At 35.8% G+C, this 24,457-nt stretch overlaps 1 protein-coding gene across 1 annotated transcript; it reads left to right on the top strand.

Annotated features, from left to right (window-relative positions):
• Nucleotides 1-1,445: 1,445 nt before the first annotated feature.
• Nucleotides 1,446-18,976, top strand: LOC131067833 (uncharacterized). Its single transcript, XM_059210405.1, has 4 exons — nucleotides 1,446-1,772; nucleotides 17,817-17,903; nucleotides 17,992-18,102; nucleotides 18,285-18,976. The coding sequence occupies exons 1-4, from the start codon at nucleotides 1,446-1,448 to the stop codon at nucleotides 18,354-18,356; spliced, it is 597 nt and encodes a 198-aa protein (XP_059066388.1). The 3' UTR covers nucleotides 18,357-18,976.
• The last annotated feature ends 5,481 nt before the right edge of the window (nucleotides 18,977-24,457 follow it).

Raw genomic sequence — 24,457 nt, forward strand, 5'->3', positions numbered from 1 at the left:
ACAACTACTAGTGGTAGGAGCATGAGAAGTGGCGGTGGCACTGCCACTTATGGAAGCAGAAGCAGAAACGGAAGCACCAACAGTAGCAAACTGAGTGGGACGATATGGAGGTAAGGAAGAAGGGCCTCCAACACAACCTAACTGTGTCCCTCTTCCTAAAACTGTCTCTCTCCCAATGGCCACTCGATCCTCCTTTTGTTTCTTTTTTCTTTCAATCTCCTCAACCATTACATAACAATCACGTACGGCCTCAGAGATTTCTTTTAGGCATAGTTCGGCATCATGTCCACGCACACCAGCAATATGGTATTTCAGCCTATATATACCTCCATGGAATATTGTTTTGCAAAACATACATTTTGTTTGCCCCTTTCCTTGCCCTGGAAAATCCTCATGATATTTCCAAGCAGGGTCCTTTCTCATGGGGGGTCTAGAAGCTGAAGTAGACATTTTAGGATAGTTTTGTGAAACTTGAAGTTGAGGCAAATAATAAAGTGAAGTTTGCTGCAATAAAACATTACAAATACAAAATAAAATTAATACATACATTCAAAAAAACTAAAGTAGGGTTTGTAAATTTTTTTAAAAAAAAATTGTATTTACAAACCCTACATACAACCCTACATAGTACAACTACATACTACATGCTACTTACAAATTACAAACATACAAAAGATCTTGCATACAAGAAAATGTAAAACTTTCAAAATAAATGTATAGAAAATGGAATTTTTGCATATAAGAAACAAAATAATGTAAAAAAAAACAATCTTACCTCTTACAACAAGCTTGAAATGAGCTGCAAACTCTTCCTATCCAACTCTTGATGCACCAAATCAAAACACAATGCAGCTCCAATGTGACAAATTGAAGAAAACTTGAGCTTCCTCCTTGCTGGTTTTTCTTCTATGCACCCTTGTTTTTCTTCCCAACTCACTTTACTCTTCCTTTTTTTGCAAGTGAATGAAATGAAAGTCACTTTTAGGGCTAGAAGACAATTAACATTAAAAAACGGATTTAAAAAAACTTTCCAAACTAATTTTTTTTTGACTTTTTACTTATGCCAACGCCGGCCGAGTCCAGGACTCGCCAGACTCGCCGAGTTTGGCGAGTTTGGGCCAAACTCGCCAACTCGGCGAGTCTGAGTCCGAGCCCCTGGGACTCGGTTGGCCTGACTCGGACTCGGACTCGCCGAGTCTGGGCGATTTCGGGCGAGTCTCGTTTCTCTGACTGAGATGACTCTGGGAGCACAGCGACTTGTGTCATCTGCCACGCTCCAGGCCGATGCGACCATGGTTGAGCGGATGGAAGGGTTGTTGACCTTTGCCCGCACGGGATGCCGCGCTGAGTTTGAGAGGTGTTTTGAGTGTGCCGGGTGGCCGGACACGGAGAGCCTGGCGATGCTGGAGGCTTGGCGCCTCACTGAGGGGGTTGGCGAGACCTAGATGCAGTCGTTGGTGAGAGAGGTAGAGCAGGCCTTCCGTGAAGGTTATCTGGAGCTTCAAAGGTCACAACAGACGGCAACTACAGTTGAGGCTTTGAGGGTGGCAGCAGTAACAGCTCGGGAGGAGCTGGCTACCAGGTATCGCGAGCTAGAGGCTACCATGGCACATAACCAGGCAGCGGTGGACATTTTAGTAGCAGAGAAGTCTGCCTTGTTGATACAGTTGGAAGAGGAGAGGGCCTCGAGGGAGCTGTTGGAGACTCGAGTTGTCAGTGCCTTGGAAAATGTGGACAAGAAGGATAAGGAGGTACTCGAGGCAGCCTATATGGTAAAGACTGCTATGGAGCGGCAGATGGTCGCGGAATAGGATCTCAAGAGGAGGACGAAGCAGGTGTATGAGCTCCCTGGGCACTTGGCGTCCACTGTTACACCACCACCGGTGCCTTCTTCATCAGGGACGCCTTCTGCACTTCCTTAGTTTTTTTCTTCTTCTTGATTTTTGCGAGCTCCATGTATTCTCCATTTTGTTGTAAGTCGCCTGGAGATGACTTTTCTTTTTGGGGGGGATGATGTTAGCCGCATTATTGTATACGGGAATAAGAATAGTTAATTAAGTTGTAATTGGGTTTGTTAGTTGGCAACCGAGGGGTGGCAGTTGCGGTGCGACGGTTGGCGCTCACACCCCCTCAGTATCTTTATACACTCCTCATTGTAACTTGTAAAGGACACGAATTATGAATGGAATAATATATCTGATACTTGTCTGATATCTATGGCATTGTTCTGCATTACGTACTTTATGCTTTAAGTATCTACCCGAGAGGGCAAACAAGGTTTGGTGGAAAACGACCTCCATCGGGACAATTGCAGTGGAGAATCTAGATGCATCGGGATTTTCCCCCAAAACACATGGAACTCAGTGGAAAAACGCCCTCCATTGGGACAAACTCCAATTTTGCCTTAAAAATTCCATGGAAAAACGTCTCCCATCTGGACAACTTGATTTTATGCCTTAATTTCATGGGGGAGAAACATTTCCTATTGGGACTATGGCAATTTTCACGCTGAAAAATAATTCTATCATTTCGCATCGAGGCTTTCATCATTTTAACTGGATTTGGGTGGGGGGAAACTGGAATCCATCGAGATTTTGCACATATTGACTTAACCTCCTAGGAGGGGAAAAATGACTCCTATAGGGACTTTTTGACGCTCTAGCACAAAAATAACACCGATTTGCAACACTTAGACATATTTTATGCTCAAATTTAAAACTTGTTGCAATCTCAAACTTAGCAAAATTTAGGATCACATAAACATTTTGATATTTAAAAAAACATTTGATCCTATCAACTTCAAAATTCAAAATTCAAACTCTAATTAGGGACCCTGAGCAAGATCATTTCAAAACTAAGACTTGGGCATTGAAAGCTCAAAATTGCCGTTTTGACTACCAAAACTTGAAACTAACAAGATGTGAAAGCAGGAAAGAGGGGGTCCCCGTTTGCAATGGGGCGATGTGTGAAAAGGTTACAACAATTCCCCCCTCCCCAAGCTTGTTTCAATCCATAAGAACTTAAATATTATACAAACATTGGCAATTTACAACTTGAATACCTTATTAATTTATCTATTGTTATAAAATGTTGGTCTACCTATAGGGTTTTAATTTTAACTTCATTCCTTGGTCATGATTATACAGGTATATCCTATGCCTCTTACCATTTATTTTGTGGATGGTCAATTTTATTTTCTCCCCTCTACTTTGGAGATCGCCATTCTTTTTCTGCTCCAAAGGTTTGTGTACTTTTTCATGGTGCATAGGGCTTTGAGGAATTATAGGTGCCACAAAGGATTCATATTTGCATTCCTCATCATTTGGACATCTTTCATGTTAAGAGGGCGGTTCTCCTAGTCAACATGTAGGTTTGCCATGGTATAATGATCAGATGACAAAAACTTGCAAGTTGGAGTTCTAAATTCTAGAATAGCCTCCCTCAACTTGCTTCAGTCTGTAAAAACTTAAATATTGGACAAATATTTTGAAAATTTAACTTGAATACATTATCAATTTCTCTATTATTACTAAGCTACTATACCTTTGTAGTTCAACCTCGTTGCTTGGCCATGATTATATAGGTAGATCATGTTCTTTGTCACTTATTCTGTGTGATTAGTAGTGTTCAATGGAGTTCTGGAACAAGAGATCAAATTTTGGGGATGACAAATGTTTTTCTGAAATTTGGGGATGGTAGGAGATTAATAGGGGGATGGTGGCACAAATAATATGCAATATAAAAAAAAAATTATAAAAAATTGTAAAAGAAATTGCATTTAATCATTTACATAGTTTGGCAGACTTGGACTTGGCAAAAATTTGGCAGACCCAAAATTTGCGACTCGGCAAAGACTCGGGAAAAACTTGACTGAAAACGTAGCTTAATAAATTTCTTTAAGTTCTTTAAACCATTTTTTATTTTTGCTAAATTGAATGACAAAATGTATCCAATGAGTCCATAAATAGCACAAAAGTGTTTTCTATTAAATTTGATTCATTTGAATATAAATCGAGTACAAAATCGCATCATCATGTGAAATCTTGATACAATAGTTAGGTAGATGCTTTATGAATTTATGATGATTGCCTTTGAAAATAATCATCTTGCTCATAAATTGCATTTCACAGCATTTGCATCTTCCTTTTTCTTGGTCTCATGAAAATTTGGGGAGAGGTTCTAAATTTCTAATCTTTACAATATGTTGCACCACCTCACTCAGCATTGAAGGCTGTGTTTGTCTTTCTGACTCAACCTCCATCTTGGTGCTAGAAGGCAATGCCTCCTTTGCCTCATCAATGCCATCGAATGACAATCTGGTAGCTCCTTTGCTACAATCACATCCTCCACTACCTTTCTCTCAAAATCAAGAATCTTGTTGCAATAAACAATGGATCTCCTCATCTTGCCTTGTCCAATTGCTATGGGAATCAATGTCATCCAAATCAACGACGACCTTTGATTTCTCCTTTCTTGTGAAAGGCAAAAGGTTGTATTGTATTTATAATAATGGTATTTGAATCTTTGATATTGATAGTATGATACTTCATCATCGATCAATGATATTATGATAGTGATAAAGATAATATTTTAAGCTGTCAAATTTGGTCTCCACTCCCAAACTCTCTCATTGTAGTCAGATTCATTATATGACAAGAGATTCCCATAATTATGGGGATATAGTAGTGAAGACTCAAATGGGGTTTAGGGGTAGTGCTCCTCATGGGGGTTTGGGGGCAATGTCCCTAGTGGGATTAAGGGGCAATGCCCCTTGTGAGGGTTTGGGGGCAATGCCCCCAATAGGGTTGAGGGGCAGCACCCCTTGTGGGGGTCTGGGGGCAACACCCCTCATGGGGTCCAAGGACAACACACCATTTTGACAATTTTATCACTTAAGGGAGAAATTAAGTATTTGACACATTTTTGTGAAGAATATTTGCTCTTCAAGTGTTTTGTGAGGTGCATTTATACAGCAATAATGCAACTTTTTGGAGTATTTTTTTTGCTTTTTTTTTCTGCCATATTTTCTAGTTTCACGTCTTTAATGCATGTGTCAAGTCTCGCCAAAAACTTGGGAAGTCAGTTTGGCAAGTTTTCCTGCGAATTACTCAGCAAGGCAAAAAATAGTGGTACTGACTGAGCCTGCCATTTATGCAAAACACAATCAATTGAATGAAATTGCATTGAAAGTTCTGAATATCAATACATTGAATTTCATGATTTCATGAAATTTGCATTACTAAATTAGTAATACAAATACTTTAGTACAATTTTTACACACACTTTAGTTCAATGGGCCAATACCTAAGCGAACTAATTATCTACCACAAATGCTGTGGCACATTTCTCATTGTTAGAATTGCTTGATTCATCCAGCTCCTCCAAATGGACACCAGCCAACTTGTTTGCATTACTCGAACCTCATCAATCTATGCTGGCTCCTCTGAGTGTACATCCCATCATGTTGCTGAACTCTTTTTTATTGTCTTGCGGTCAAGGCACCATGTACAACCACAAGTTTCTCCTCTTTTTAAATGTAAGCTTGTTCCTTTTGACAAAGTGGATGAAGCTGCATGTAGATAAGTTCCTCTCAAGCTATGTTCCTGAATTGGAATTGGGTATGGGTATAAGTACATTGGTATGGCATAATTTTTTTTTGGGCTGGATATGTCTGTACAAAAAACATTAAAAAATCGTAAGTCAATACATATTTAAATCCTCAAAACAGGAATTAAGTTCAGAATATCACACATCATGCATATGCTAAACAAAACTACCATGAATATTCATTGTTCAATATTAAAATAATACAATTAGTAATGGGTTTTCATTAAGACCAACATCATCATCATCATTAACATTAAATGATGTAGATAAATTAGAAGAATATCAGAATCTTAGTGTGATTCTGTAATAGTCTAAACTTTGTATACTTGTAATTTAAGTGAATTTAACTGTTTCGTGGCGTCCACTTTAACATCGCCCATTTCCAAACTTTATCTTACAAGGAGATGGAACAATGTTCCTTTGGTCTTATGTTAGTATGTCCATCCTGCCAAAGGTCTAGTTTTACTCTCAACACAATTTCTACTGCACCATACAAGTATTCGCAAAAATTTGATGCTATCAAAAGATATTGTGGTTCAAATTTCAATGCCCTTTTTTCACATTATAACAGTCAAAGTTCACAGTACGTCAAATTACTAAGTTCATAATACATCAAATTTAAAATAAATGATAATTTTTTCGAAACACATCCATTTTCAATTGAATTAATCATACTCAACTCCATTTAATTATCTAAAGTTTTCAAATACAACATTATTCCTGAAATTATATTATAACAAACAAAATATAATGTATTGCATATTGATTATTATTTTGTAGAAAAGAGTTAAACATTTTTAATATCTACCTTGTAATGTGAACTGTCTGGATGATTATTGTGCCTTACATTGTTATCATCCTTGATATACCACCTATCTTAAGTAATTTTGTAGAGATTAGTTCTATTAAGATCAAGGGAATGAAATCAGCTAATGGCTTAAAGATAATTTCATACCTAATGTGGGTCGTTTTAGAGTGACAAATCTTCTCTCAAATCTTTCGTTGTGCAAAATTGATTTTGGATGTTCCGAAATTTCTCTTGAATATCTAGTGCATTGGGTGCACCACTCATATCTTGGTCCTTTTTATTTCTCTACTGTTGCACATTGTTACACTGCTTTTGGAGGAAATTATATTTCTCAAAATTTTACTATTGTTTTGGAAGAATTAAGGTCTTTAAGATTGCTTCTACATTATATCAAAGTCAAATGGTGTGGCTCCCCAAGGATTTGAAAGGTGCTGTTGTTTGTTGCCTCAAAATTTGTGATTGGAGCTTCAATCTAGGCTTTGGAAAACAGAGTTTGCGTTTTGATACAAAATGTTTAAGGTTTGTTCCAGCTATTGATAGATATGAATAAAAGGGCTTTGTAGGCAAACGACATCATCTATCTCTTCTCTTTCTAAAATAATCAACAAAAAAGGTTCTCCCATCTTCATAAAATCAAATTATAATGGTACAGTTTTGGGTACTTGTATGGGTATAGCAGTTCACTATTTTTTTGGACCTCCCATATGATACAAATTGGTAGGTCCTTACAAAAAATAATTAGAATACAAAACTTATAGACAAAATAAACAAAAGTAACTGCAATATCAAATGTTATGTGCATAAAATAAGTTTATATTTTATATTATCTATTCAAAATTGAAATAGTCAATGCTTGTAGTAAAACTGAATAATTTTATGAACAAATCATCATATTCCTCTTCATTGAGAACATACAAAGAGCAATTGTTTCAATCAAACTACATGCATTAGGACTAGCCGCAGTTTTTTAAGTTCTGTGTTCTCTAAAAAACTTAATTGTAATTGTAATTTTTTTAAGGTTCCACTTCTGTTTTTACTATGAATATATTCCAAGAATATAAAAGTTCTATCATGACAACTTCCTGAAAAATGCTTATACAAGTACTAGAACCATGATGTTATGACTCCGAGGGCCTCTTGGGCGGTGCCTGATAATTCAGCATACAACCCTGATATTTATTATATTTTCAGGAAAAATCTTACTAAACCATGTGCATTATTGGAATCTAAGGAAATAAAAATTGGAGTAATTTTTTAGTTTTTTGGATTTTCATCTTGGAATCTAAATCAATTGAAGAATTCAGCTCCTTTCTCTTGGAAAAATTCAAATTCTGAAGTTGTAAAAATTTAAATCCACCACTCAAACTAGTCATTGGTCCACAGAGGAAGTTATTTATTAGTTTCAACTTGTGCTTCTAGGGGAAGCACACCATTCCACAAATGACTGGTGCATCTAATTAGGGCTGAGTGAAAGATACAAGCAGCAACTGTCACTATTAGCAATGGTTGTGAGGGTGAACAACTCTTGACCCAGGAACTATTGTGGCTTTGTTGGCTATGGATGAGTTGCCTTTGAGAAATGAGAAGTGAAGGATTGATACTGGCACTTCTATTCACAGAGGAGCCAACATTATGGAGCACTGCAATAAGGAGTGGAAGTGCTAGATGGTTTGGGCATGCGTGTGGTGGTGATCCCACAATCACTAGAAATCACCATAGAAGCCCAAGTGAACCTGAGAATAGCCTTGTGTTGAGTCAGTTTTGGCTGAACAAAAGTGCTAATGAGCAGAAGTGGCAATGGAATTGGTGGTAAAAGAAATTAGGGCAAGCCATGGTTGGCAAGGCAGAGAAGGTGGAAGTGTCTGGTACATTTGTTCTTTAAATATTGCTAAAGTGTTCCTTTGCTACTGGAACCCTAAGGCTAGCAATGTCTATAGAAGCAAGCCCAAGTAGTGGATTCTATTCATAGGCTGCCCTCCAATGCAGTGGAAGTCAAATGGTATGGTGAAGTTGGAAGGGTTATATCAGAAGACAAGTAATAAGCTACGAATGGATTTTTTAAAATTGGAAATTTGCAAGTGTTGATAAAGGTTTATTCTTTTCAATTTAATTTTCCAAATATTCAAATTATTTTGGACAGATTAACTGATTTGAAAATCCAATCTTTTCTTTCAAATTTCATAATTAATCTCTGTTGGAAGTGTTGAAAAGCTATTTCCAACCTGTATGCTCTGGTATCACTCTTTTCAAATCTAGGGAGATTTTTTCAATTTTTTGAAGAGAAACGAAGTATTGTTCTCATTTGTCGTACTGCTAAAAATAATATTTTGATAATGATTGTGATATTGATTGCACCTTTGAGGTGAGGACCTTGCTTCATAATAAACTGATGAAGAAGAATGAGGTGATTGAACATTTGAATCAACGAAGTCACAGTCAGTTAATAGAGAAATACTTTTAGACTCAGAAATTAGGAGACCTTAATCAAGCACTCGAGAAAAATATTGTTTAAGAGATGTTGGAGAGATATTGGTGTCACTAGTTTTCATAAGCAACTGTTACCATATAATTGGTTGCTTCATTTGATATTTTGGAGGATGGTATTATATGACGTGCATATTTAATTCTTACTGCTAAAAATAATATATTGTCATCTTGATGATAATTGTGACAATTGGCAAACACCTTGATTTGCAATCAATTGACAAAGATTTAAGAGATGATTAGGCATTTGAACCAACAAAGCCATATTTAATTAATAGAGAAATACATTTTAGATTTATAAATTAAGAGACTTTAATCAAATTATTGAGAAGTGTTTTGTTGAATTAAGAGACGTGTTGGAAAGATGTTGCTATCATCAGTTTTCAAAAGCAAATATTTCTGTATGATTGGCATTCTTTCAATATTTGGAGGATGATATTATATGATGAGATTGATTGATTGAAAGATGGTATTCTGGGATAATTCTATATGAGTCGGATGGGATGGGGGAGCTTATTTACATAGAGCATTATTGGAAGGTTCTTCTGTTCTAGAGGGTACTTATTGCTCTTCTTCTAGCATTTACTTATATTTCTTGTACTTTCATCTTATTGTTGTCCTCTTTTTTGGCATGGTGAGGTTCATTCCATTTTAAACTTGAGGTAAGTCTTAAAATGTTCGTATATTTAATCCTAAGTTACCAGAACAGTCCTAGAGGTCCTGTACTGGTACCGGTTTAGGTACCTCTTGTGTTCTTTCATTACCGTTTGTAGCTGACTGTTGCAATAAAAAAGACAAATAAAAAGAAGTGCTGGTCTGCCTTGGCAGCCATGGTTTAAAAAACAAAGATTTTAAAAAAGAACACAATAAAACAATGCACAACTAAATAAGCTGTTGCCAGTCTACTGCGTATGCTTCTAATGAATAATACAGTAATATGATGATTTATTCACATTGATTTTGAGTTTGATTGTGACCATTGACTATTTTTCTTTGTTGCCCCAAGTTTCCGGGATCAGGATGACGAGGGACATGTTTTTGAGTCTCCGATTTTTTGAGCCATTTTTTGGGGATGACAAAGGGACAACTATATAAAAAAGGGGGAAAATTTAAAATATATAGGAAAAATTTGAACATTCATTTGATGGCATTGATAAAGCATGCATATATACATTATAGAACCTTAATATATAATATTTGTGTAAAATTGAGAGTTCACATGAGAGTCAAAGTCAAACAAATTACTAATTAGTAAAACTCAAACCTTAATTCAATTTGCTTTGAGAATTCATTGCCAATATACATGTGATACCAAAAAATAGCATACAAGTTATATTAAAATGCCCAAAGGCTACAAGCTTCACTTTCAACTACGATATGAAAACACAAAAAAAGAAAGTACATTGCTGCCCCTAATTTGCCTCTCTCAACTGTTGATATGAAAGCCTCCCTCTTTGAGGTGAAAGCCCTTGTTCTGCCCTCTGCGAGTAGGCATGGTGGTAATGCACTCTTCTCTGGGAGAAGTTTGAGGTGAAAGCCCTCTTCCACCCTCTGCGAGTAGGTATGGTGGATCCACCCTCTGCAAGTAGGCATGGTGGATGTCATAGCACTTGTGCTTGTTCACCCTCTAGGACTAGCCATGGTGGACATACCCTCTGGGAGTCGCCATGGTGGTTATATGTATCTACACTTTTCATGAGAGCAGCCATGTATCTCAGATCTTGAGAAGGTCTCCTCCCTAGCTAAGAGCGAGTGTTGATGTATGTAGCTAGGTCGGAGCCCTTCTAGGGCCGACCTAGGGCACCTAGCGTGTATGTGGTCCTACCGGCCTTAGAAGGCATAAATGATTTTTGTGTTAGCCGGGCCTTAAGTGGGCGGTATATGTAACTTGTGATCATGTAACTTGTAAATCTCTCATATGTAATTTGTATTTAATCATGACCTATCCCTCTTGGCACCAAAATTGACAAGGCCGACCTAAGACAAATTAGGATGCATGATCACCTACATATACAAGTTGGAGTGTGAGCATCAATCATCCATTCAGTAAGATCAATCATCCACTCAGCTAATTCAGCAAACTTCTAGTGTCAACGAATTCATCAGCGAATCACTTATTAGTAATAGCTGTTAAAATAGATAGCATTGGTTGGATGAACCAAATGTCTAATTGGCCTTACGGCCTTAGACATTTGTCTTGTATTTATCCATAAATCTATCCTTATTATTTTGATCACATATAGATATATATTTATCTATGTAACCATTTATTTATCAGTTAATCTTATGATTAATATTATGATCAATACTATGAATAATTAGTAACAACCTTAAGTTACTAATCATTCAAAATATTAATTATATTATTTCATTATTTACTTTACCGATTCATTGTAAATGATAGCATATATTTATTGGTTTAGTTGACCGATGAGTTTGCAAGAGAACTCGACGATATGATCGTGGGTTATGCATTGGTCATAGACTGCCGATGTGACTCCACATAGGAGTCGCGACTCCTTGAGGAATTATGTCGGTTCCACAAGGAGTCGTGACTCCTTTGTGGACCACAATCGGCTATATATATACAATGCCGTCGACGGAAGTAAGTGATAAGAAAACAGATAAAAAAAAGATCGATAGTCTTTCACAGGTGGAAAAGAGAGGCTGCCGTGGAAATACTTGTGTGTAAATTACGTTCACTCCAAACATTGTAATCTGCAGTTGATGTAATAAGCAGGAGCAATTAATATTGTTGAATCACATTCAACTCATTACATATACACACAGCGATAAAATTAGAAATCTATATACAGCAGTTGGTGATCACATAGTTCGTGGCATGTAGAAATAGATAACAGTTCGCAATTATCTTCAACTGGAAGGAAGTCAATAACCTACAGCAATCGGTGATCAGTAAGATCAAATTACACACATACACACATACACTGCAGATTGGATTACACATATGTTGGATTACCTACAACCTGTGGCACTCAGCAATTCATGATATTCACTCACAGTGAATTCAACATATCTTCTGCAGATTAAATTTGTAACTTTCATAGTTCAAATTAATATCAGACTGAGATTAAGTTCAAATAAAATTTAAAATTACCTTCTATTCAAATCTGATTGAAACTCAACAACAGCGAATCACCCTTCAAGGTGAGCGAACCATATCCCAAGGTCAGCGAACTGTTTGCAGAGACATCGAACCATATCCCAAGGTCAGCGAGCTGTTGCAGAGACAGCGAATCATATCCCTAGGACAGCGAACTGGTTTTCAGTGGCAGCGGACCTTATTGTAGGGTCAGCGAACACATTATCTGGTCTGCAATTCACTTAGCAGTGACAGTGAACAGCGAACACCATTCTTCCTTGCAGCAGCAATCGCATTGTACATTGCAGATAAGTTCTATGTTTGCCCTAATTTGCAGACCTAATTCTACTGTGCTGATGTTAAATGCTTCATGTGCTGAAGCTAAATTGTAAAGATACCTACTGATTATTGAATAATAAGATCTGAGAATTATAGCTGGGTTTTTCACCTCCAAGAGGGAGGTTTTCCCAGGGTATATTGGTGTTCTTTGTGCACATTGATTTATTTTTTGTTATTGCCATCTAATTTGCTACAGTCTGATTAAAAATTAACATCTACACTGCATCAAAATGAGAGTCCTCTGAGTCACTACCACTACGAGAGTACACCACATCCAATGGAACCCCATCTAATCCCTTTGATGCCTTCTCATCAACCTAGGCATTGTCTTTTGGATCAACATCCCACCTTAAAAGTGGAGTGTGCCAATACTTTGGAGTTTGATGATTGTGAAGTCGGAGAGTACCATGCATGACCACTAGCTTCTTTGCTTGTCTAAAGGTAAGTCTATTCCTCTCGATGAAGTGGATAAAGCCATATGTGGACCAAATCCTCTATGTAGCAGAGGAACTGACTACTTCTAGAAGGAGGCGAATGGCAAGCGTCTTCGATTGTGGTGCACCCTTCCTATGCCATGTGAAGGCAAGTCATTGTGTGCGAAGTATTGAAGACTCCTCATCTAAATATATCTTTTGAAAGGCCTTCATTAGCCCTTCTTTCTGTTAGACAACTTAGATAACCGGTGGACAACTGAGGGGGGGGGGGGGTGAATCAGTTGTCGACAGATTACAGAGCTTTAAGCATTAAAACCTTATTACCGGAATAATAGATATAATAGTCGAGCACAAATATAAGCCATAAAACATTTACCAACCATCCACAAAAGATAACACCAAGATTTGTACGTGGAAAACCCGGTAAAGGAAAAACCATGGTGGGAAGCCTACCCACAGTCAGATAATACTTTTGGAGTAAGTATGTGATTACAAAAAGAGGGGCTTGCACATGCAGGAAGGCCAACAACCTAGAGCGTACTGCTCATCACAAAAGGAGCCTCACTGACTACAAAATAAATCCAGACTACAATCCGGAAAGAAGAGTGAATTGCAAGAATAGCATCTCCTATGCCTAAGTACAGCTTCGGTTAAGCTCAGTACTGGAGGTCTTAAACCTCTTTCACCAACCCAATTTGATCACCTATGATTGACCAAAACCTCTGCATATGATTACAACCTTATTCACACACAGATAATTGCATAACCCCTAAAACCATAGACCCATAACCATAACCGTGATCTACAAAGAAATCTTACGTCATATTTATACCAACTCAGAACCTAAACAATTAGGTCGGCCTCCTAAAAGATAATACAATAAATTCATAACATAAACCCGCTATCCAATGATCAACCAAGTCGGCCTAAGACGGAAACAACATAATCCAATCAATAGATCTAACCGGTAAAGCATCGAGATCATCCACCAACATGTTGCATAAACTGGTCCATAACCTAGCAGAATAAGATAGCATTAGGTCTGGTCCTAAATGCGACACCACCAATCAACAGGAACACGAACAAGATAACCAACAACATCCCGAAAGCCATCTAGAAGCCGCACCAACACCACTTATCAAGTGCATCAAAAGATTTTCAACAAAGCTCTGTCGGTAAAACCCTTACCGGTGACCAAAAGGCTTACTTGAACAAATGATAGCTCCCGAGTCATCAAATCCCGAACCAATTGATCATGATACGCATCTGAATAGCATGAATGATAGATCCAAACCAATTCCACAAACCAAAGCATACCGGAGCAGATTGGATCAATATCATAATCCAACCACTCTACTGGAACCTACCGAAAATCGGTAAACAACCAAAACAGCCGGTGTTGCCATCAATGACAAAACCTCAATGCAATACATAATCAATTCCTCTAATTTGCCAACACTTTCACCTCTTTATCATCACATGGAGGCAACCTTCCAGCCCTTGGTGGATACCATTTGGGATTTAGAGCAAAGGCTACCATTTGAAGCAAGGTGTTCATTGTGTTCCACCTCCACATAACAACGGGCTCAATATGTTGCTCATGTGATCCCAAAGTAGGATCTTTAGCCAAAATTGTTTGCTTTATCTTTCCAAGCATGCTGTCAAATGTCTCATATATCTTTCCAAGACTAGGAGAGTCTGTGTCAGCATATTTACTGAAATCTACAAAAAGCGAGATGAAAGAGCAAACATATCTGCAAAATGCAAACAAAAAGTTTAAAAGAATTAATTGACAAGTTAATATGACATGTTAGAAACTTCAAAAGTTGAAACATTGTACAATAAGATTAAAATAAAAATATTAAAATCAGAAATTTAATATGAAAATCAACAATTTAATATTTAATGTTTATTAAAATTAGCAATGTCTTACCTTCATAATGGACCACCGATCCTCATCAAGGATCTTTTGTTTGATGGCTCTTCATTTAGTAGAGTTTGAATTAGGTCATCTACTCCACTTTGAATTCACTATCATCAATTGTAGAGGTTCGTGTACCTCAAGCATCCTCTCTAACAAAATGAAGTAACTGACATATTTTGTTTCAACAAGTTTGAGGAATTCTTTTGAAATGTCCTGAAGAGAGTGAGGTGTGGTGGTTGCAAATGAACATTTGAATGTCGCTAGTTTTTGCCATTACTTGCTTCACCCTATCTATTTTCCCTATATCTTTCAACGCATGAACACATGGGGTCCAAAAGATTTGCTTGTAAGCACCCTCCACCATCATACTAGTGAATTTGCACACACATGCTGAATCAGTGACCACCTGTACAACATTTGAGGCCCCGACTTCCTCTATGGTATCTCTCAAAATTCTAAACCGCAAGTTTGCATCTTTACGCTTCCTTGAACAATCCATACCAATAAGAAAATAAGAGCCAACAAGTTATGCGACTATGATATTGATGAGTGGCTGATGTCTAATATAAATCCACCCATCCATCACACGTGTCCTGATCCAAGTTTGCCTCATATCCTCCATTATCAAACTAACCTTAAAATACTCTTTGTCTAGGATGTGTAACTCATGATCCCTAGACTCTAAGGGGTACAAATGAGGGACCCATAGAGGCTACATCTCTGATCATTTTTTGAAATAAGAGGAACGGGCCACATGAAATGGGATGGCATGGACATAGAAGAATTTGGCAATGGAAGACTTTGTTGCATCTTGTGCTTGCACATTAAACATGGTTTCAACTATCCCTCGCCTCTCACCACCACTAATCTTCCTCTTTCCTCCTGTGGCAATTTCACTACTACTAACCATGGATGGCATAGGCATAGATGATTGTCCACTTGCAAAAGAATGTGCCGGCATTGTCACACCTCAAGACTTCATTTCCGCCTCCACGTGCAATCTATGAGCCTCTATCTTCTCATTCCCTATATATTTTAAATTTTCTCAATATTTTATGTAGCCATCCCCAAAATTGGCTTGAAAAATTGGGGACACGGAAACACGTCCCCCCTACTCAGAAACTTGGGATAATTTTGCTTTTGCAGCTGCTCCTTTAATCCCTGTTAAAATAAATTGCTCTTCCTTCAAACCCTGCTGCAACTCTCTTAGTTTTCACAAATAAAACATGGAAATGAAATGAAATGAAGTCCTTTTCACCTCATTTATGGTGAGCTGGGATGTGGGGATCCACATAAGAACTTAAAAAATGTTTTTTTTAAAATTAAATGGCTGGGCTTTACGTTAGGGACAGCTGGCCGTTCCCAGCATAAAGCTCTGCCCTCCTCGCGTAGTGGGGACATTTTTTGTTTTTTTGTGCAATTTGGGGACAGCCTGAGGACATTCATGAGGCGTCCCCCGTCCCCGGGACGTCTGGGAAGTGGGGATGCCTGAATGAACCCTGGGGATGCATCCTAGGGTTTTCTTCCTATGTTTGCTATTTTGAACAGGCAATATAAACCTATGTGATTCGTCATGTCAATTCATTTAAGTTTTGAATTAACAATTATTACTAAGTTTTTGTTATTTTGTTTTTATTTTATGCATTTAACATTGATATTATGGTTAATTTTGTGGACAACTTTTATCTTTTCTAGGTGTTTTTGTTTGTCTGTACCTGATTGTAATATGTCCATATTCCATTCCTCCAATCCCTAAAAATGGACCCACATATTGGAACCCCAAACCCGTATTGGCAACTTAGGTTTTATACATTGGATAAAAAATATCATCATATTGGAATTCATTTCCTTGCAGAGTAGCACATTTAAAAGACCCATTTGCAAATCTATTTGTGGCTTTGATGGGCAGGCACAATTAGCTCAAGATACTTTCTATGATCATATCCAATCTTCTTAAAATTACAAGAATGTCAGTCTTGAGTATCCAAATTGATTGCAGAAGTCAAATTTCCAAGTCCTTTGTTCAAACTAGTGATGATTTCCAAATTGCTTTTGCTTCCATTTTTTCGTTTCCTTCACACACTAAGTTAAAATATTGTAAAGTTATTGGGTTGAGGCAACATTCAAGCCATTTAGTTCTCTTAAATAACTAGGTAGTTTGATTTCCAAATTGCTTTCGCAAATCTATTTTTCATTTGTTTCGCACATGGAGTGGAATCTATTTTCTTTTACAAAGGCCTTCACTCTAAACATTGAAGTCATAGGTGTCTTAACACAACATATTTGAAGATTGAAATGTTCAGTTGTGAACATTGGGGTGCAATAATTTTATATTTTTGAGCAGTTTAACTTTTCATTTTGAAGCCTGTGCTGATACATGTTTCTCCAGTATTGGAGGGAAAAACTTCTCATCAATAAATGGCTGGTTGCATTCATGGTTATTGGAACATGCAAAGTTGAAGATGCATTCTTTTGCTTCTTGTGGAGGCAATTCTATATTTTGAGGTTGAGAATGTGGGTGAAAATGTGTTAAATGATCAAATCTAAAGTTAATTTTTGAAGTCCAGGTGCATAATTTGGACATTTTATTCAAATAGTTGGGGTGTTTGCCTTGGAATACGGTGGCTCTTAACCAATGCAAGTCCTGGACAATTAGGAAGTGAAGCATTGTTTGCAAAAGGGTAGAAAAAATTGGCATTTGATGGTCCAAAGTCTAGTTTTCAACTAAAATTTCCAAAGCAACAGGACTTGTAGGAAGTATGGGTTCACATTCTTTAGGATAAAAGCTAAAATGATTAAAGATGAAAGGCATTAGGTTCATTATTCTGTTTGTTATCTTAGCTAGAATAGATAAATGCATTATTAGAAATTTCAGCTGGAGATTCCGACACAGGAAATGACTAATTTTAGATGGAACATGATATTTTTAGCTTTATCTGATGAGAAAATAGTAAAAATACATTTAACATTATGCTTTAGTAATGGGGAATGATTTCTTTGGGTCATTTGTGCTTATCTAGATTAGGATCATGGATGAAATTCCGTCTTTTTGTTTCACTAGTCTATCATTATTCTGCCATGCAAAGATCAAGCTGATTATATCTTTCTTCAGTATAGATTGGAGAGTGTGTTGCTGTATGGTGGAGACCTAATTTTGAGACATTGATGTATCCTTATTGCCCGCCACATATAACAAAACCAAAGGTAAGGAATGGTTTCAAGTCATTGACTATTTCAATTTATGCATGTTTTACAGTTTCATGCTGAAGTTGTTGGAAAGCCTTTCCTGCAGGAATGCAAGAAACTCTTCCTGGTTCATTTATCTGAAAGGGAATATTTTGCAGTTCCGAAAAACTTGAAACTTCTTGCTGTTCCATTGTTTGAGCTCTATGACAATGTCCAGGTACAGTGCTTGTATCAATTAGTGCCTCCTGAGGTTTTGTTTTTCACTAGAACTGTAAGGTTGACAATGCATATGTCATTGCGAGTTAAAACTATTATGTTTAATCGAAAATTTTCCCTCCAATGCCTTTTGTTATTTATCCTTCATAATCATGCATCTGATACTACAGTACTTGATTTCAGAGATATGGTCCGGTTATCTCAACTATTCCGCAACAGCTCTCAAGATTTACTTTTAACATGATTAATGCCTGATTTCCATTGGGGGTATGTTTTCAATGGTGAAGAATCTTGAGCCTTCTTTTTTCGGGCAGTGGACTTCAAATTTGTATTTTATTTTCAAATGTCTTCTGGAAAGACTGAATTATGAGGCTCACGAAATTGTGGCTCCTATGTAAGGTTGGGAGCTTTATACTTACCCTTATTATTGGACATGTTTTGGCCTGTACGTTACATATAGTTTTTGTTGGTTGTAGGTATTAAATATTTAATACTAGTGTCTAGGATTGTGCTTGAAAAGCCTGCATGTTTCTTTGGTGAAAATTAGACTGAAAAGACGAGCATATCAAGACTGAATCACTCTGCCACCCAAGTGTATTGCTAGTGTTAGGAGGGTTAGTTCTTAAGTGAATCTTATTTACTTATGTAGTTGATTTGGGCAAAAGGTCAGATGAGAAATTGATATTATGAAGATTATGGGGATGTCCTTGAATGATTTTTGTTAAATTGGGTCACATATTAGGGATCTGCTCTGACGAGTTATTGTTAATATTTGCAGTACTGTTTACGTTGAGCCAAGAGCTTTAATGTGTACAATGCTATAGATACTGTTCCTTTTTGTTGGAATTCAAGACGTTCATATTCAATTTCTTCAATTTGCATTCTGTATTGCCAAGGAATCTGCAGTTGGATTCAACACTGATAGCTATTTGGTTGAGTATTCATGATAGTAATCTCAAGAACTCTGGTAGTATTGTTGATCAGTATGTGTCTTAACAGCTGTCTCTCTGAAATAGTTTTTGTTGTTTCAAGCTGTCCCATGTGTATATATTCATGGGCAACAAAATCTGTAAAGAAAATAATTAAAATTAAAGAATATAAATGCTTCAATCATGTTGTTTCATTTTGCAAAACCACTAGATGTAGTTAAACTGACATAATTTTTGAATTATTCTATAAAATTAATTATTGTGAACCTAAAAAAAATTCAAAATAATAAGGTATCACATTATTTTATCTCGAATGATCGTAGTTTGAGGGCCAAGAGTTAAGCTGAAGCGGTAAAGGATTTAGTTAGTTCGTGTATTTTTTTTGTCTCACAATTTATAGTCTAAATCGTATACTTTTTGAGTAAAGATTGTTGATTGATTATTTGTAAATAGTATAATCTGCTAATTTTTGTCGATACAATCATGCATTCATGTTTGTTAAAAGCTATTATTTATCATTATGAATTTTGGTTTGCTTAAAATTTAGCAGTTGTAACTAGGATGCGACTACATAAAACTTACGGTTGCCATTTTTAAGACTTTAGTCTATCGATACTTTTAATTTTTTTTTAAAGGATAGTGAATTTTTTGAAGACCAAGCATATATTTTATTTATACCTAATAAGTAATTTATATTTTAATATTGATTACTTTTGAAGTATAAATAGTTGATATATTATAACATCTTGATATCTTTCTCGCAGATTCTTTGGGAGGGTTTTGGTTTATGTTTAAGTTAGGGCTATTCTTGAAAAAATGGGAATCAGGTTTTGATTTTAAGTAGTAATGCATCAATATAGCTCTTGTACGGGTGAGGCTCCATGCTTGTCATTGTAATATTGTGAGTAGTAAGTCTTGGAGTGTCCCGGGTTAACGCGATGCACGGGGTTTGCGGGGACTGTGCATCCTCAGGTGACTAGTCTTGCCTCTGTTTGCCTCACGAATCGAGGATGCTGGGCAGGGTCACGGGGACACCCCTCTTGGAAGGTGTTATTGTTGGTTCTAGCACTCTATGCATTGTTATTTGCCATAGATGTGATGACGGAATCCAAGATATGCTTATTGTTTGCCATATTCTGCATAAATGCTAAGGTGGTTTTAATTCTTCCCTCCTATAAATTGTCTTCTAAATTTGGGGGATGGAAGCAAGAGAGAGTCTATGAAGAGTCCTCAGTCATGAGATAAGCCAATCACAAGATAGATCGCTTTGTTGTTGGTTGCTTGGACTTCGCAGAAAGTCATACTCTTGGAAGAAAATAAAATATGGATCTTGGTGTCCTAGCATTTGAATACTTTGCGCTTGGTGAGTTGTTGCTATCGATGACTGTTCTTCGATGGGTTTGTCCCTAGCAATAATGGTGCTTTGGTGTGGGTTCCTCATGACTTCGTTTGGGGGCTTTTAGAGACAATTATTTGGGATAAGAATTGGTTAATGGTGCTCTTCCACCATTCATTTTAATCTCCAAGGATACAAGGTGCGTGCCCAAGGAATGTTGTCAGCAATATAGGTATTACAAACTTCAAAGCTTTCTCAAGTCAAGATAGGCAATTAAAAAAGGGAATGTTGTCGGCAAGAAATTTAGTGCTATCAATTATGTGGTAAGTTTTGTTGGACACACTTTGAGCCTTTTTTTTTTTGACTGTTTTGACCCCAAGTTGCCCCGAATGACAAGTGTCTTGTATCCTTCGACTCCTAGTTGTGTTGGCAGTTTCAATGGTTAGTATTTTACGTTAGGGCTATTTGATACTAGTTCTAGGCTTGCGTTTAGGTTGTAGGCTTCAATGCTTTATCTTTTTAGTTCATTGAAAAAGGTTTTGGGGCTCTTTTTAAATCCACTCTCTGCACTATTAAAAAAAGGAGAAATTATAATGATATGTTTTATATTTAGCAACTTCTTTTAATTGAATATTGTATCTATCAATCACAAAAAAGTGATTGTGATGGGTTTTCACCCTAAGGGTTTGGTACATTAAAATGATTCTCTAGATTGAGAAAGTAATTGAAAGATCAACAGAGTAATTAAATTTTTTAAAAGTATAAGAAAGGATGATTGAAACAAATAATAAAAGGCCAAAATAGTTATTTAAGCACAATTCAAGAAAATTTATTACATCAAATGCAAAAGCATTCTAAGTGTTGATTGGGTACGAGCATAAATATTTATAAGTAGAGGTCATTAAACTATTGTTAGGTAGATGTATTGGGGATCAATTAGTTGGTCATCATAACCATAGTCTTAATAAGGATTCATTCTTATAGGGAAGGGCTTTCCATTTGTTTTGGATATATTATTATGGTTTAGCGTCTTTAAGTTGTAGAATATAGGTGAATGACATAATAAGAGATAATGATCTAATGTCATAGTTTTTTTAATAAGGTAATAAATCATGTAATGCTAATTAGACAAAGAAAAAATAAACATAAATTTGCAATTATAGGTAACGAAATCTTTGTTGGATTTTGTTTGCTTGAAAAACTTATTAATCTTTGAAAGTAGAGTAAATTAATAGAATTGACATTATCTTTCTGAACAAGTAGTACACAAAACCATGAGTAAAAAATACATGTCAATAAAAATTTGAAGTTCCCATAGCTATGGTCAAGTGACTCCTTTTAACTACTTACATGTACCATAGAATCTATCATAATATTCAAATTGATTAGTTTCTTAAATCTAGGCGCTCTATGAGGGTAAACAATAGTCATAACATTTAAATTGAGAAGATGTTCTATAACTCTTACTTTAACCTTTCAATGTAAACTCCCTATTTAATGCCTTATACAATATCTAAAGTATTTTGGAGAATAAATAATGGTCACACTCTATACAATATCTAAAGTATTTTGGAGAATAAATAATAAATAAATAATGTTCACACTCTCATGTGGGCATCTCATATTTGCCTACTCCATGATGTTTTAGAGATAATACATTATTTGTCTATAGAATTTTATATAATATACAAGATTTAGGATTTGCAAGATGAATGATATACCTAATTCTAGTATTTGTTGACTTGATATTTAAATTGCAAAAACATAATAGGAAACTAAAAATAAATGAGCTAGGTGCCAATAAAGAAGACAATTGACCTCTTTGCACCAATAAAATTTGTTTGTGCACATTTACTAATAGAATCTATATCATTAACCAAAATGTCAACATTTTGTATCATTAATGCTACTTTCAATCATCTCATAGAGAAGATGATGTTGAACATTATTATGTTTTGTATAAGTATAGTATATTAGGTTCTATACCAAATAATTAACATTTTGATTGTCACCTTTGATAATGATTTGTCTAAAATCAAAACCAATATCTACATACAATTTCTATAACCATGTTGCTTCTTTACAAACATGTGTTGTAAGCATGTAGTTTGCTTCTACTATGGACAACATGATTATCAGTTGCCACTTATTCACCAAATTGACAACTTCTTCTAACAAATGAACACATATCCACTAAGAGGCTTCCTACTATCCAAATAACCAATGCAATTTGAATGAACAAATATGTGCATATCAAACAACTTGACCACATCATTAATCCCATGATAGCAAATACAATAACTAGAAGTACTTCACAAATATCTAAAATCTCTTCACATAATTTCAATGTTCACTATTAAGGTTAGAACATAAATTTGTAAATAAAACCTATAATTTGGGCAATGTTTGCTTTGTACAAGCCATAACATAAACTAGGCTAGATCATTATATATATCATCCATACTATTACCATGAGTTAGGACATTGATCTAAATATAGTTTGGTTTACAAGCTTGAAAAAAAATTGCTGCAAAATAGTTTGCATATACTTATTCTAAGCCAAATTTTTACGCCAACTCAATCCCTACTAATTCCACATCCAAGACATTTTGTAGCCCCTAAATTCTCCATGTCAAAGGAACTAGAAAGTTGATTTTTTTTAGGTTCCTAATTATACGCTCATAATTTTCAATGAACTTTGTCATCAACATATATGATAATGATTAATAATTGACCAGCAATCAACTTGAAATAAATTATATGATCACAATTACTCTTAGCAAACCCATGTTTGCAATGTAAAAAATGACTTTTCATGTTATATATGAGATGATTGCTTTAGACCATTGGAAGTATATTTTATTTTGCTTTCTTCTATTTTACAACAAAATTGTTAAATTATTTTATATAATTTTTCTAAAGATCTCTATTAGAAAATATAATTTTAACATTTGTTTTCTCTACTTCTAAATCATAACAACAATAGAAAGTAGAAATTTAAGAGAAGTTAGATTTGCAACATCCTACTCCATTAAATTTATCATACAATTAATCAAAATATATTTGTTAGCTTTATAATCTAACTTGACCATTTTTTTTGGCATATGAACAAAAGCCTTGCATTAAAAAAGTCTTGTGTGTGAAACATAGGTTTTCTTACTTCTTCATGCCTCATATGATTTCTTATCAACTAGAATAGAAAATGTAGACTTATTGATCAAATAATGAGCAATACTTATAGCCTTGACCCAAAAATTGATTTAATTGAGCATTACTCCATCATACTTTTGACTTTGTATAATAATTCTTGTTCATTCTTTTTGCAATGCCATTTTACTGTGGCATATACAAATTTGTTTTTTTGTCTCACAATACTTAGATGGCTCTAGAAGTTGTTATTCTCTAGAAAAATATTCCTTCGTTGTCTAAACTTAATACTTTTATTTTCAATCCATTTGATTTTCAAGGACTAAAACATTTGAGCTTATTAATGTACACAAGCTGAAAATTAAATACCACATTCGACATCATTTTCACATAAATTATTCTTTTAAGTTAATTAAATAATTTTATTATGCTAACATTATTATTCTATCCGGGACTAGTACACAAATCATTGCTAAATCTTTAGTTATGAGGTGCTTTTGACATTCTAATTAAATGAGTCATTTGACCATTCATCTACATCGGATTAGGTCATTTGTGTCACTTAGTCAACCACTTTGATAAACAATTCATTTGCATCACCTTAACCTACATTTGTGTCAGTTGCCAACATTTGTGGCGTTCTACCCTACACATGACATTGCAAGACAATTGCAACAAATTGATGCTTATTTGTGTCGATTCTTGACATTTGCAATAATCATGAAGACATTTGTGGTGCGCTAGTTGCATGACACAAAGGTTGCCCTAGTTTTTGGGCCCTAAAACTATGAAAAAATGACAAAAATAAAATGCAAGGACTAGGCACACACTAAGGGGCACTCTTGCAGGCCAACAAAACGTCCTCACCTTTACTGCACAATGATCTCCCACCAGAATCGTCACCATTGAACTTGCTCCTTTGCTCTACACACCTCTCTACCTCT

The sequence above is a fragment of the Cryptomeria japonica genome, chromosome 8 (genome assembly GCF_030272615.1).
Source record: "Cryptomeria japonica chromosome 8, Sugi_1.0, whole genome shotgun sequence".
Classification (NCBI taxonomy): domain Eukaryota; kingdom Viridiplantae; phylum Streptophyta; class Pinopsida; order Cupressales; family Cupressaceae; genus Cryptomeria; species Cryptomeria japonica.

What these genes read in the sequence shown, in the direction of transcription:
- LOC131067833 (XM_059210405.1), top strand. Translation starts at nt 1,446, where the DNA reads ATGCAGTCGTTGGTGAGAGAGGTAGAGCAGGCCTTCCGTGAAGGTTAT. An exon ending in CACATATAACAAAACCAAAG is followed by an intron (nt 17,904 to 17,991) that starts GTAAGGAATGGT and finishes CCTTTCCTGCAG; the next exon opens with GAATGCAAGAAACTCTTCCT. An exon ending in AGCTCTATGACAATGTCCAG is followed by an intron (nt 18,103 to 18,284) that starts GTACAGTGCTTG and finishes ACTTGATTTCAG; the next exon opens with AGATATGGTCCGGTTATCTC.